The sequence below is a fragment of the Tympanuchus pallidicinctus genome, unplaced genomic scaffold, assembly GCF_026119805.1.
Source record: "Tympanuchus pallidicinctus isolate F22 unplaced genomic scaffold, pur_lepc_1.0 scaffold40, whole genome shotgun sequence".
In the NCBI taxonomy this organism is placed as follows: domain Eukaryota; kingdom Metazoa; phylum Chordata; class Aves; order Galliformes; family Phasianidae; genus Tympanuchus; species Tympanuchus pallidicinctus.
In genome coordinates, this window is record NW_026294759.1 from 1,024,308 (window position 1) to 1,038,520 (window position 14,213).

General features: G+C 43.2%; 1 protein-coding gene across 5 annotated transcripts in view; it reads left to right on the top strand.

Moving 5' to 3' along the window:
• The window catches only part of A2M (alpha-2-macroglobulin), a 36,164-nt gene that overhangs the window by 15,594 nt on the left and 6,357 nt on the right, over positions 1-14,213 (top strand). For 3 of the 5 annotated variants that reach the window (XM_052701755.1, XM_052701758.1, XM_052701757.1), the window contains exons 19-28: positions 5,760-5,988; positions 6,262-6,388; positions 7,019-7,140; positions 8,797-8,848; positions 9,633-9,716; positions 10,152-10,328; positions 10,819-10,903; positions 12,055-12,211; positions 12,526-12,600; positions 13,330-13,495. In XM_052701755.1, coding sequence (XP_052557715.1) covers positions 5,760-5,988; positions 6,262-6,388; positions 7,019-7,140; positions 8,797-8,848; positions 9,633-9,716; positions 10,152-10,328; positions 10,819-10,903; positions 12,055-12,211; positions 12,526-12,600; positions 13,330-13,495 — 1,274 coding nt within the window. Of the gene's footprint in view, positions 1-844; positions 909-2,139; positions 2,283-2,628; positions 2,779-2,977; positions 3,149-3,846; positions 3,947-5,363; positions 5,491-5,759; positions 5,989-6,261; positions 6,389-7,018; positions 7,141-8,796; positions 8,849-9,632; positions 9,717-10,151; positions 10,329-10,818; positions 10,904-12,054; positions 12,212-12,525; positions 12,601-13,329; positions 13,496-14,213 lie in introns of all 5 variants that reach the window. The other 2 variants (XM_052701756.1, XM_052701759.1) reach the window with 1 other exon arrangement.

A 14,213-nucleotide genomic window follows, 5' to 3' on the forward strand; every position in this document is an offset into this window, starting at 1 on the left:
GAATAGAAAACTGTGGTAGACATATCCATGTGATATGTCAAGACTGTTAACCATAAATTGAAACATAGGATTCCTGTTTATCCTAGTAGCTTGGGAAAGATTATCTTAATTGGAGCAGGTAAGCAGTCAGGAAACTTACATTTTATAGCCACACCTTGAAATTAAAATACAGTGTCATAGCATTATTATGCAGTATTATGCAGTAATATGCAGTATTATAATATGCAGTATTATGACACAGATATCTCCCATAGAGTATAGGAGTGTGAAGTAATTGTATAAAGAGCATTTGGGGTTGTAGAAAGGAAAGTATTCCTTGAAATGAGAAAATTGCAGGCAGCATTCAGAATGTTTTAAGTCTGGCTTCAGGTACTTTATTCAAGTACTTGTTGTTTACAGCCTGTGTTCTTCTATTCAAACTCTGTGTGAGTTATGGAAATAATTCTGATTCATTTTTTCTCTATTGTGTTTCACAAAGCAAATGAGAGTAAAGTGAGGACAATCTTTGGTCATCAGTCTGTTCAAAAATGTTAGAAAAGTGCACATCAACCCACAAACCTTTGTGAGTTCAGAGGCAAAGTGCATTTTAACTTGAAATATACATGTAATGTGTACAAAAGGGAAACTGGATCTGACTAATGAGGAAACACTGGTCTTTCAAGGAGCGAACATTTCTGGCTTAAAAAACTTCGCAAATTTGAGTCTGATTCTTGCTTAATGTCTTCTTCGCTCCCAGTTACTACTATTCGTATTCACATATCCTACAGCTTACCCAGTGAACATTCATTTTTCTTCCCTTCATCACCACCAGCAGTGATTATGGAAATCTTTCTCTGTTACATAGGTGATGGCCAAGGGCAGTATTATGTTAGCAGACACCTATGATCTGACTGTGGATCCTGGAAATGGTGAGTAGAAATATGGATTTTTAGCATCTACTGTGAGACGAGGATAGGAGGATATAGAGAAATTATTTCAGTTCAAACATTTTAAAAAACTGAAGAACATTGTGAAATTAAATTCTTCTTAGATTAAGTAGTTTGAATTGGTTTTGTTTTGTCTAAATTCTTTCTGTTGCTATGCTTTTGACCAAAATATTTTAGAAGATATAACTGAAAATACACACAATTTTTTTTCTCAATGCTTTCCTGCTGACCGATGTAAACAATTCTGATTGTGAGTACTTGTCAGTGTTGTAAGGTTCACAGGTGAGTTGGAAGATGTCTCTTTTTCCTTCTGTCTCTCTTTTTAATTTATCTTTGAGGATGTTATTTCTCTCTTATAATTGTGAAAGCATGTATACATGTATGTTCCAACCAAGGTATGTAATTCTGTATACATAAATGTCCATGGATTACACATTTGAGTGATTGAGACTGTCTGTGTTGCATCTTTAAAAGTCTTTTGACAATGAGACCAGGGAAACCATTTTGGAAGTTTATGAGGATTTGCACCATAGTGAGAATAAACTGTATGCAGAACTAAAAGATCTTGGTTGCTACAAGACATGATGTTGTGAGAGGGTGTTAGAAAACTCTGCTTCCCCACTAGTTGTAGTAACTAAACTAACACCCTGACTCATACCAAGAGACTTTCTATCACCTTCATACAAACTGTGAAATAAAACTCAGGCCCACCTAGAAAGATCCTTTCAACATAAAGGAGCACTTCCCACAGTAGCTGGGGTAAAAGTTTGGTGTTCAGGTAAATATTAGCTTAGGAGTAACTTTGAGGAGTTTTTCTTTCAATCATACTGCAGCCTTGACTGCTACTGCATGCTACAACTCTCCCTAATTTCTATGTATGTTCTTTTTTGGTCATCTATTGTTTTGTAGACTGCAGAAGATGTTAGAGCTTGAGGAATAAAGGGGCTAGGAACATTAGGAGGTAATGCCAGATGATAGCTGGAGAGGATGAGAGGATCCAGAGGGCATGTTGAGACCCACCAAACATCTAATTTGGCTATTACGTAATCACTATCACAACTGAATGCAGATGTCTTCAGCAATAAGCATGGACTTCAGTCATACAGACTTCATGCCTCTCCTAACTAAAGTTGTGAACTTCTTTATATCAAGAAGACAAATATATAGGCTGGAACATCTTGTTATATAGCTTAATATTTCTTCTTTCTTTCAGCTTATGGGATATTCCAGTTGATCTTACCTGTTGATGTGACAATTGCTCCCCTGGCACAAATGCTTGTGTATACCACTTCACCCAGTGGAGAAGTCATTGCTAGTACAGGAGAATTCCGGGTTGAAAGTTGCCTTTTCAATAAAGTAAGTAAAAATCAGCGTTTCTGTTTCTTCATGGCCATATGTTCAGTTATTAATACCATCATGGAGGCAGAATTCACAATGGGTTCATGAAATTGTCTCATCAGACACTGACTGAGGTTTAGTAACTTATATTCAGAATAGGTTACAAAGCCATAACTACAAAAATGAAGGAAAACATAATAACAAAGATAACTGCTAGTCATTATGAATCACACAGTAAAAGCTGAATACATTAGAAGAGTTGTAGAGCACTAGCAGAACTCAATTCACAAAGCTAGATACTTCAGTATCTAAGAGCGTGTAACAGCATCTGGAAAACTGGCTACTTTAACTCCTGGTGTTGCAGGTGAACTTGAGTTTTGTACCCAAGGAAGAACTTCCTGCCTCCAACACAAGCCTGAAACTCCATTCTTCACCAAGGTCCCTGTGTGCCCTCCGTGCTGTGGACAGGAGCGTCCTCCTTATGAAGCCTGAAGATGAACTCTCTCCCAGCTCCGTAAGTCTTTGCTGTTTCTAGTAATAAGTAATAAAAAAATTAACTAGGTACTTATTAACACCAGGATAGATACAAGGCCATGTATGGCATTCACCATAACTGGTTTTAGTAGCCGTGTTCTATCACTGGACTGTTAGTTTCTGTGTCCCTGTGAGGGCTAACTTGCCACGTTTTTACCTGGTTGTTTGTATTTTCCAAGGTGTATAACCTTCTCCCACTCAAGGAACTCCGGGGCTATAGCTTCAAGGACTACTACTTGGAAGAAGAAGATGTAAACCCCTGTGTGTCACTTGACAACATATTACTGAATGGATTCACCTATGTACCCATTTCTCCTGATGGTGAAGGTGATGTTTATGAAATTCTCAAAGTAAGCACCAGAATTTGATTTTTCTTTATTTCTTTTTAGAATACAGCATCCTTTCCTTTTCTTCCCCATCTTGAAGGTCTTTTTGAATGAAGTTTGCTGTGAGCTTGCTAATCTGTGTATGCAAGGCAACAGCCAGGCCCAGTCCCTGCCTCTGTATAGCCCATTGCTGGTACCTAAGTGCTCCTCTGAGCCATTAAAACCTTGAGGGGTCTCCTCAGTGCTAGGGCAGAAGCTGGTGAATAGGCTCAAATAGGGAAACAGTCATGAGTACTGGCCTAATACCAGAAATCCCTTTCTCAGTCATGCAAGTTCTCTGTTTGGTGTAGATAGTGGTTTAATAAAGTTCTGGTTACTGTAATAACCCATTAAAAAAAAAAAATCTAGAGAGTCCTGCTTGTAATTTTTTTGCGTACTTTCAATTCAATGCTTTTCACACATCATTTTCACCAAGACAGATGTCCCCGAGGTAGACTATGGTCTTCAAAGCTTTTCATCTAATCATGTCAGGATTTAGCCTTGGGATGAATATATCATGATAAAGCTTCAATAATGTGGGTTGAACCAGTCTACTTAGCATTTATATACAAGCCTTTACTGTTCTGACCAATTCCAGATACATCTATGCTTGGCATATTAAAAATAGCTTAATTTCAAAAGCTTATTTGCTTTTTTATTGTTCTTTCTTTTTTGTTTAACAGCTAATAGGCTTAAAAGTCTTCACTAGCAACAAGATCCATAAACCTGAAGTCTGCCAGCATTACACAGCACATATGATGGAAAGGAGTTACAGTGGTTCTAGTAAGAAGACCTGCTTCATTTTATCTCCACACAACTACCTAAAATTTACCATCATGCTCCTTTCTTCGCCTCTACTTCTTTGAATACTAATTACACTAGAACAATCAAACATTGTACTAAGATATGTCAGCCTAATTCAGTATCACTTCCTTCTGGATTCAGTCCTGAAATATGAAACTGATACACCTTATCTTCACCTAAAAAGAAATATCTGGTTAACACTGTGTGCTCAGTGAATCACATGCCAAGCTCTACAGCAAGGATCCTGTAGATGCTAAGACCATCTATCTATATTGGATAGACTGCCAAGCATGAAGAGTAGGCTTTATTCCACCAAATCAGGGTTTACCTATAGCAACCTAAACAGTGACAGTCTCTACTTCAAGGTAGTTACATTCCAGCAATTACTAGGGAAATAACTATGGCACAAGTAGGCCAAGGTGATGAGAAGGTGATATGAATTTGTGGGCTGATGTGTTGAGCTGAGGATGGGAAAACTCTGTTCTGTTCCCATTCATATAATTTAAAGAGTCTGTGTAGGTCATTTCACTTCTTTGCAGCATCAGTGACTGTAAAGACAGAAAAAAAACATTACTTTTTTTCCTAAATGACTGATTTTTTCCATTTTTTCCTAAATAACTAGGTTGTGAGATTTTTATTTATTTATTTACTTATTTTTGTGGTACAGTAGCTCAGCTAATATTACAAACAATAGCCTTTAGTCTTGAGGAAGCTCCTAGTCATAACAGATCTGATCTTCTGTTTTGAAATGCCAGATCTGTCTTCAGAACATGGCCTGAGACTACTGTGCACTATGAAAGGGTGTAGAGACTTCAAAGACTGATGGAAAGCTTTTCATAAGGCACATCACTGTGAAACAATGTCATAATTGGTCTCCCTACTCTGGAACTCTGGAAGGATAAGTGTAACTGCAGTTTCTGGCCATGTATAAATACAATCCGCTAAATGAAATTTATTAAGCTATATGCAACCATAATATCTGGAGGCAGTGAGTTCCACATTTGACCTCTTTAGTGCAACAGAAAAGTACCCTCAGTAGCCATTGTTACAACAATTGGTGTTCCTGGATTTGCTGGCAGTGGAATTGGAATGATCAACCCCTGTAAGAGAAGAAGCTTTAGAAAACACGAAATATTGAAATGACAAAAGAACAATACATTTGTTTCCAATGAGCAGTTGATGTGAGGATAAGAATGTAGTACAGGGAATGCTGTATTCAGTTCCAACAAAGAGGCAGCTCAGAGTTTGAATCTGTGAGTCTTCCCATGATCAAATTATTCAAGTTGTTCTTTCAATGTTATAATTCTATTAAAGAATAACCACTAACTGAAAGCATTGTATCCTCCTTGATTAGAATGGAGTTTGACTTATCTTTTCCTGTAACAAATTTTTTTAGTCAGTGCCTCACAACTCCTTGATGATTCAGACTATGCAATGTTAAAACAGATGGATGCTGGCAGTCCTGTGGAGACCATCCGGAAGTACTTCCCTGAGACATGGATTTGGGACGTATTTTCAGTGAAGTAAGTGTTTATGGGAACTGGGGCAAAACTTCAGAAGATAGTTAAGCTTCTGTAAAAGTGTCAATATTTTGGTGAGCGAATATTTTAGTAGATAGAGGGATTGCTCAAGAATGGTAAGTACAGAATGTTTTGGGAAGATCTGCAAAACACAGTGCCCATGTACTAACTGGACAGGAATTTGCTGTGAGTAGTTGCTGTTCATTAGGCTGAGGGAAAAAAATAGATGATCTCCAGAATATGACTGAAACCCTGCTCTCTCTCCCTACCAGCTCTGAGGGAAATGCTGAAGTAGATGTGACCATCCCTGACACCATCACTGAATGGAAAGCCAGTGCGTTCTGCATGTCCCCAGACACAGGCTTTGGCCTGTCACCAACAGTGTCCCTCAGAGCCTTCCAGCCTTTCTTTGTAGAGCTCACCCTACCTTACTCTGTAGTGCGTGGTGAGGCCTTCACGCTGAAAGCCACTGTTTTCAACTACCTGACAGCCTGCATCAGAGTAAGGAAGACTGAAATCCTTCTCCATACCTGTACCTGCTTGTATGCTCTTTGCCTACACCTAGCCTTCTTTCTTATCTCTGAGTAGCCTTGGGCCGCTTCCTCCCTGAAATTCTTACGTTACACCTTCGACGTGCTTGAAATGCCCGCGTACAACTCCAGCTTCCTGCTCCTTTGCTGCAGAAGAAATAGACATTGCTAATTTTTCCTAGCTCTCTGTCTTCTCCCTTTCTCTCAAGACCATTCCTTGATTACACCTCTCTACAAATGGCAGGTCAGGGTGATTCTGGCTCAGTCTACTCAGTTTCTGGCTACTGCGGTGGAAAAGGAGGAAGACTCTCATTGTCTCTGTGAGAACGGGAGGAAAACAGTGGCTTGGCTGGTGACTCCCAAATCTCTAGGTAAAAGTCAAAGAATGCTGAAAGCTGCAGGAAGGAATTCTCTGTGCTGTTCTCCCATTTTGCTATCTGAAGTTAGAGCAACAGTTTCCTGGAAAATACTGCAGCTGTGTGTGTCATCTGAGGTTATGCGGGACGTAAAGCCTGGTAGACTCCACGGCCGTGTCTAGCACTAAAAGAAACATCATCAAATCTTACTGCCCCTGGGCAACATCTTCTGAAGCTATAGGCATTGCTGGCTGGCTGGCAAGGACATTTTGTCAGCCCCATCCCTCCCAGAAATTAGACAATTGCCCTATGAGACCCTCACAAAAAAAAAAATTTGCTTTTGCTGTTGCTGCATGTTGTGGTAGCAGTCACGGTGTGCATGCAGAGTAGCAGACTGCTGAACAGCTTTGGCACCACTATGGTGCTCTTAAGTTCTGGTGAATAAAAGCACCAAAACAGAGTCACCTTTCAATGGCAGTGCAGCTCAGCTGCTCCAGGATTCATGCTGATGTGAATAGCTAAGCTTCCACGGGAAAGAAGCTGGCCCCATCTGCGACGGGCCTCTAGGCTGAAAACTCCCAGGAATGGCAGCAACTCCTGCTGCATGGTGCCGCTAGGCAGGACTGACTGATTTGTTTCCTCCAGGGCTGGTGGAGTTCTTGGTGAGCACTGAGGCCCTGCAGAACCAGCAGCCATGCGGAAACACCATAGTGGAGACCCCTGAGAAAGGGCGGAAGGACACGGTCATCAGGCAGCTGCTGGTGGAGGTATGCGGGCTGTGGGCAGCAGGCTGCAGTGACTCACAAGCTAGACACATTTAACAGAGCTCGGGGTGATGAGCACACGGTGCCAGTGATACCGTGGTCTTCCATTATACTTGACTAGAATGCACAAAGTCTGCAGGTTAACAGCTGTGCAGTGCATCTCCTTCTATTCTCTATTTTAAAACTTCCCCATCCTCTACCGTAAAAAGACTCCTAGTCCAATTCACCCTTCCCTATATCTGCTTCATGTTACCTCCTATTTCAGGATGCTGTCTTTACAGCTTTACCCAGTAGGTCTGCCCGTCAGCACGTGCTGTCTCTCTGCTAGTCGAGTAGCCAAGCAAACTGCCTGTTATGCTGCGTGTTACACGCCTTTGGTCTGGCACCAGGGTGAAGGTGGGGAATTCAAAGTACCTGTGGGAGTTAGATGCCTGTATAAAGGTCCCCCTCCCAAACTCTACACATTAAAACAGTCCGTGAGAACGTGTTACAGTTTTACAGCTTATCTGTTTTCCACGGCTGATACTAGGTGGTATGGAATGAAACATGATGTGGCAGTTAGTTCTGTACAGTTTGTTATAGGAAAATGCTACGTGGATTGTTCCACAATGAATGCCTCCAGGTTAATTTCGTGGAAACTACAACAGGCACAAAAGAACAGTAGCACAGCCTGATAGAGCAAATGCTCACCTACAAAATACTGTTTTTCAACATAGTCGCCACCAGTAGCTGTGCTTTTTTGCCAGCAATTAAGTGCATGCAGCACTTACAAAAATCTTGCCTGCATTCCACGCTTCAAGAAATCTTGCTGACATGTTAGCACAGTGAGGCGGTGGGTGGCTTGGTCTCCGTAAATGTTCTGCAGGCACCAATGAATGTCAGTGGGTGCGATTTTTTCTGTTCAGATGCACACCATTTCTTCGTATGCCATGACTTCCATGTCAGATGTCATTTTTCACATTGCTTGTCCGTAGTCATGTGTTGCATGGCAGCAAAATGTAATGGAATACTGATGGGAAAATTCAGCCTCTCCTGCCATACCACCAACATCCTGACATTATAAAATAGGAGGCGTTACTTTTGGAGCAGACCCCACGGATTATTATGCCGAGTGCTGTAACTTGACAGCGGTGCCTGATGTTCTTTTCTCGTGAAACAGCCTCTCGTGCCACTTGCCTGTGTTGCATCAAGTGCATCACCACATACCATCGGGCCCATTTCCCCTTTCTATTCTCAACAGGTCTTTTTCCTCAAGTGTCTGCAACTTATGATCAATAGCCCTGCAGACGGCTTCTGAGCGGCCCTCTAGAGGTGCTGTGAACTTCTGCTAACAAAAGCACTCGCTGTAATGCGCAGCCCTTTTGTTACAAGGATGCAGGAGCCTCACTGCATACAGTAGTGCAGGTCACCCTCGTGATGGTCCTGCAGTGTTGTTGCTCTCCTTTTCCTGTTCTTTCCAATAATTTAGGATTATGACTGTTTTACTTGGATTGATATTTCAGAGTCCTTTCTCTATATTACAGGGAGTGTTTGTCACTGCCTCTCCTTCTCCTGTTCGTTCACTTTTCACTTACTTGTTCCTCTTTCCTTGTTAGGCATCCCTCTGTCTGTATGCTCGATGATTTCTCACCTCTCTTGTTTTCTTTCATTCCACCCAAGCCTGAAGGAGTTGAGAAGGAAACTGTTCGGAACTCTGTGCTCTGTTTGAAAGGTAAGGCCCTCCCTCCCTGCCCACCATTTGTTTCTGTGTGGGTGATGAGTGGGACATGCCTGGAGGAAGAAGACAGCGCTGCCTCTACCGCTTTCCAGGTTGGCTGATATTTTACAAATATCATTCTACAAGTGGTGATAAGGGGCAATGAGACAAGATGTCGTTCTCTGAGTAACCTGCCATGTTATTCAAACTTCTTCAAAACTTATTCACGCCAGATGTTGCTGGGAGAGTCTTACATGAATGGCTAGCGAATGAGTTCTGTAGTTTGTAAAATATACAAACGGCGAAGTTTGTGCTTGTACCACTTGCATTTTTTTTATGTGAATTCATTTTTCATTATATAGCTTGCAACAATTATTTCTAGTACATTTTAGTAGTACTTGTAGTACTCCTAGTTTCACCAAGGACGAGTCCTGGCTGACCAACCCTCTGTGGCCTTCCTATGATGGCACGACTGCCCAGAAAGATGTGGTGTGCGCCCCGTTCCTGGAGACATTCAAGGTCAGCCCAGACCAGACTCTGAGCGACCTGATAGAGCTGTAGGTGTCCCTGTTTGTTGCAGGGGAGTTGGACTGGACGACCTTTAAAGATCCCTTCCAACTCAGACGCTTGTATGATTGTAGATAATCAGAACAGGACCCTTCACTTGGGGCCCAGAGACATCTTTATGTATAGCAAGGGATGAAGGGAAGAGGAAACTTTTCTGATGTTCCACTGAAGGCCCTGCCCCTTCCTTTAAGCTTGGGTCTACACTGAAGCTGTTTCATCTTGTTTCTCTCAGGAGAGTCTGTGGAAGAGAAGTTTTCTCTGTTGCTTCCCTCAAATGTGGTCCAAGACTCAGGCAGAGCATATTTCTCAGTGCTAGGTGAGTGATCGGCCTGGGAAGGATCTGCTGGGAGACAGAAACGTGCTGTTTCTGCCCATCTGCATGACTGTGTTCGCCTCCTAGCTCTCACACAGATTCTTCTCCTGGTTCCAAGCACACTTCGTTCCTGCCTTTCCTCTCTTCTGTCTCAAGTGCTTTCCCTTTCAATTCTGTTTTGTTTGTTGCTCTTTCTGCATCTCGTTCTGTCCGGTTTCTCCGCTAGTGACCTATCCGTTGACTTATCACCCTCCTTTTTTTGGAGTGTTGTTGTGCTCTGTGTGTCATTCCAGGATTGTTATCAATACAGATTTTTCTGCCAGATATTTCTGCCAGATATTCTGCCATCTCCTCCTTCTGTTTTTCTGTAGATCCCTCTGATTTTGGCAGCTAACGCTGAATTTCATTAATATCCCTCTTGTATTCCCTGTTCCTTAGGCGATCTCATGGGCACCGCCATGCAGAACCTGCACCAGCTACTCCAGATGCCATTTGGTTGTGGCGAACAGAACATGGTCTTGTTTGCACCCAACGTCTATGTCCTGGACTACCTGAACAAGACAGGACAGCTGAGCGAGGAGGTCAAATCCAAGGCCATTGGATACTTAGTGAGCGGTGAGTTGAACGGGACTTTTGCTTCTGCTCTGAACTTTTTCAGAACTTGTCTGGCTTGTTTCTGTCAATGCTGACCAGATACAGCTTGTCTCTTACTCAGATGGTCTCTTCTGTATGCCAGGGAAGTCTTTCCCATGTCCTTTTCCTATTCTCTGTTTCTTATGCATTCAAGAACCTCGTCATTTCACCCACTTTTCCCTGCTCCTTAACAGAACTGGAATGCAGTGCACCGATACCAGGTGACCTGCTGCAGCGGCTTGTCCATTGCTGTTAACGTGTCTCCTGCCCGCCTTCTGAAGAAAGGCGGATACTGCATCTCTTGCAGTATAAGCAGTATATGGAGGTGGGGTTGTATGTGCTAGGATAGGACTAACCTGTTTCTCTGTTTTGCTGTCGCTGATGAAGCTGCTTTTCTCTTCTCCCCTGCGTTCCTCAGCAGACATTCTCTGAACACGGCTTTAACTTTTTTTTTTTTTTTTTAACTCTGCAGGTTATCAGAGGCAGATGAACTACAAGCACCCAGATGGCTCTTACAGTACCTTTGGACCACGTTATGGCCAACGGGGGAACACCTGGTGAGATTTCAGTGTCATCTGCTCCTCTTCCACATGCTCTCTTTCTCAGCTACGCAGCTATGACAAATACCACCTGATGGTAAATAAGAAATGTAGTTGTAGACCAGTGGACTTTTCAGAGCTGCTGTGGGCCCTGTGCTGCCTCTTAAGTGAGGAAAGAGGCTGCATCAGCCAGTTATGTAGCTGAAGCATCTCCTCCCACCTTGCAGCTACGAGGACTATGAGGGACGAGAAAGAGAGACGAAAACAAACTGGGAAAGGAGGGAGAAGGGATTTCACATCCCAAATGAAGAAAGCTGAAGAGTTGCAGTGGCAGCTCTTCCAGAGTAGGATCTGCTGAGAACTGCTGGGAAAGGTATTTTCGTAAAGGACGATAATCCAAAAGCAGTGCTGTATGGTTATCTTCCAAATGCGTTTGTTACCAAACAAAAGACAGCCTGGAGGAGAGGGTGTGTTGCCAGTGTGATTTACTGCAAAGCTCTGAGTTACTCCAGCATGTTATTACCATGCATTTTCAGCTTTAGGTAAGGGTAAGAATGGATGATTTCATCACCTTGCTTTTGGACTCTGAAACAGTACTTGTGCCCTGGGAGTAATTGGCCTCCCTACATGCCTAGTTTTTTAGCTTTTTTCCCCATAACTGCTATGTAAAAGCTCTTCTAGCGTGTTATACTTTATCCACAGTTTTACTGACATCTCTGGGGAATTCTGGGGAGCCCCTGAGACATGGCTATCTGGAGGGAGAGTCCTGCCAGCAGACCATAAGCTTCTGTGGATTGATTCTTTCTTGTTATTCTGATTCTTACTCTCATACAGATGTTGAGCTAATCGGCATGCAATACTCTACCGTTTTCCAAAGACATTTATTTGGATACACATTAACAACCCGAAGTCCTCAAAAGGGTAGCCTCAATGCAGCAGGATCATAGGGTTATATGGGCCAAGAGGCAGAAAAGAAAGCAAGGCAAGAAGCAGATTCTTTTTTTGGCAGATTCTTTGTGGTGAAGGCATACTTCGTGTCTGACTAATTGACCTGCAGATCTCCAAGCCGCTTTTCCTTCTTCCAGACAAGTGAAGTGCACATATGCTCTGTCACCTGGCATGGACAGCAGGCCTGCACAAGCCCTCTCACTGTTCTGTCTCCCTTACAGGCTCACAGCCTTTGTCCTGAAGTCCTTTGCCCAGGCCCGGTCTTACATCTTCATAGATGAAAAGCACATCCAGGATGCTTTGATCTGGCTCAGTCAAAATCAGAAGGAGAATGGCTGCTTCCGCAGCTCTGGGATGCTCCTGAACAATGCCATGAAGGTAGCATAGCTGGATCTTAGTGAGGCTGGCACTTGACTCTAAATCAGATGGCTGCAGCTGAGCTTCTTGAGCACACAGGCCCTTGGGGAATTCCCATGTCGATGGCAAGAACTAAAAAGCCAGAGGCCGTTTTGTGTGACTGCCATGACAAGAAGGAGAACAAGGCAATCCATAAACGGCACAATATGAGCATCAGTGGGGAGGACACGAGCTAAGGGGCTACAATACAGAATCAAGTATACCCATAGAAATGGTAGAAAAATGACTTTGAGAAGATGTGTGGAGTAAGCACCTAATTTTATGTTTCCCTGCAGGGTGGAGTGAACAATGAGGTAACGCTGACAGCCTACATCACTACTGCACTGCTGGAGATTCCTCTGCCTGTAACTGTATGTGTCACCTGAGTCACAGACGGTACTAGCCTGCCCCACTAGCCTCCTATAGATAATTAGGCCCCTTTATATTTTGAAAGAAGAAATTCTATCTGGATATATTTTCTTTCTTTTCAAGTCCAAGATGGACTGACGCTTTTTCTCCACTTTCCTCCCCTGTCCAATACTGTCTCTTATGCAAACATTTCACTTCATCTTCCCCTAAGTTCATTTCTGGGGTATCTTGCTTTTGCTCATTTTAAAGAGTACTCCGTGGATTCATAGTGAGTTAAATAACATTTAAATTTCAGAAATGTCCCAGATAGGTTTTTTACATCCGTAAGAAAAACTCCTTTTGTGTCAGAATTGTACGTGCCTGTTAGACGACCTGTATGGGCTTACTGTGTTGATGCAACGCACCGTCAGGCAGTGAATACTTCCATAGGCAGAAGAATATTGGACCTTGCTTCAAACTTTCAATGCAAAATCACTGAACTGCTTGCAAAAATCATTGTAACAAGATATTTCAGAGAAAAGAAAGGTACAGAATAAAGAACACTCTTTGGTTACTCATATGTCACATAAGGAAGCAGACATGGAGGGAAAGGAAAAGACAGCGGTACAATATATATCAGACAGTCTGCTAGGGTTGTAAAGGGACCGTGGGTACCATACAGTTCCCGTTGTTCTAAGATGGACTTCAGTATGACGTCTTGCTGCCTGGTCTTAGTGTCTCCATCTCCCCAGCACTCGGTGGTGCGCAATGCTCTGTTCTGCCTGGAAACGGCAGGAAATGGGGAAGAAAACCACGTGTACACCAAGGCACTGCTGGCATATGCCTTTGCCCTGGCAGGGAAGGAGGAGAAGAGGAAGGCGTTCCTTGGCTCACTTGAAAAGGAAGCCGTCCAAAAGGGTGAGAGCTCTTGGTGGGACATTGCTTTCTTCCATCCCACAGATCTTACCTCTACCTCTGATAAAATGGCTTTTGTTGGTGGGGAAATGGGAGCACGGAACGGCTTCTGTGGATGGGGAAAGCTGTAGGGAGAGGAAATGCTTGTGCAGTGTGGTTGTGTTTTTGACGGCTCATCGTGGGTGCCCCGTCCTACCCCTCTGTTCTGAGGGATTTGTCTGGAGGCACCCCTCACCATTCCCGTTGGTGATGAACAAAAGGGTGGCTCTGCTAATGCCTCATGTCAGTCTACTCCTCCTGTCATCGCAGGCACTGCTTTAACAAAGGCTTAGCAATGTTTATAGCCGCTCCTTCCTTCCAGCAGACACGCTCAACACAGAACAAAGCTTACCCCTCACAGCGTGAGGGATGATACATCAGAGAAGAGATGGAAGTGCTGAGACAGAATGGGTCATTTCAGAGGTCCTAGCATAAGCACTGAGTCTTCCAGGAAACTGTGTCAAGACTCAGAACCTTTCTGGTAAAGTCAGCCTGGATGGTCCGTTTGCCCAAATGTTGTCCAGCAGCGTTGCGAAGGAAGTACCACTTCTCAAAACGGGGCAGTGTGCCAGCCTGGTGTTCTTCTTAGGTCTCTGCCTCCTTTAGGTGTCCAAACGTGTAAATGTGTCTGTCAATCTGGAGTTTAAGTGAAAGTGGCATCCAGGCCCAGGAACCTTGGCAC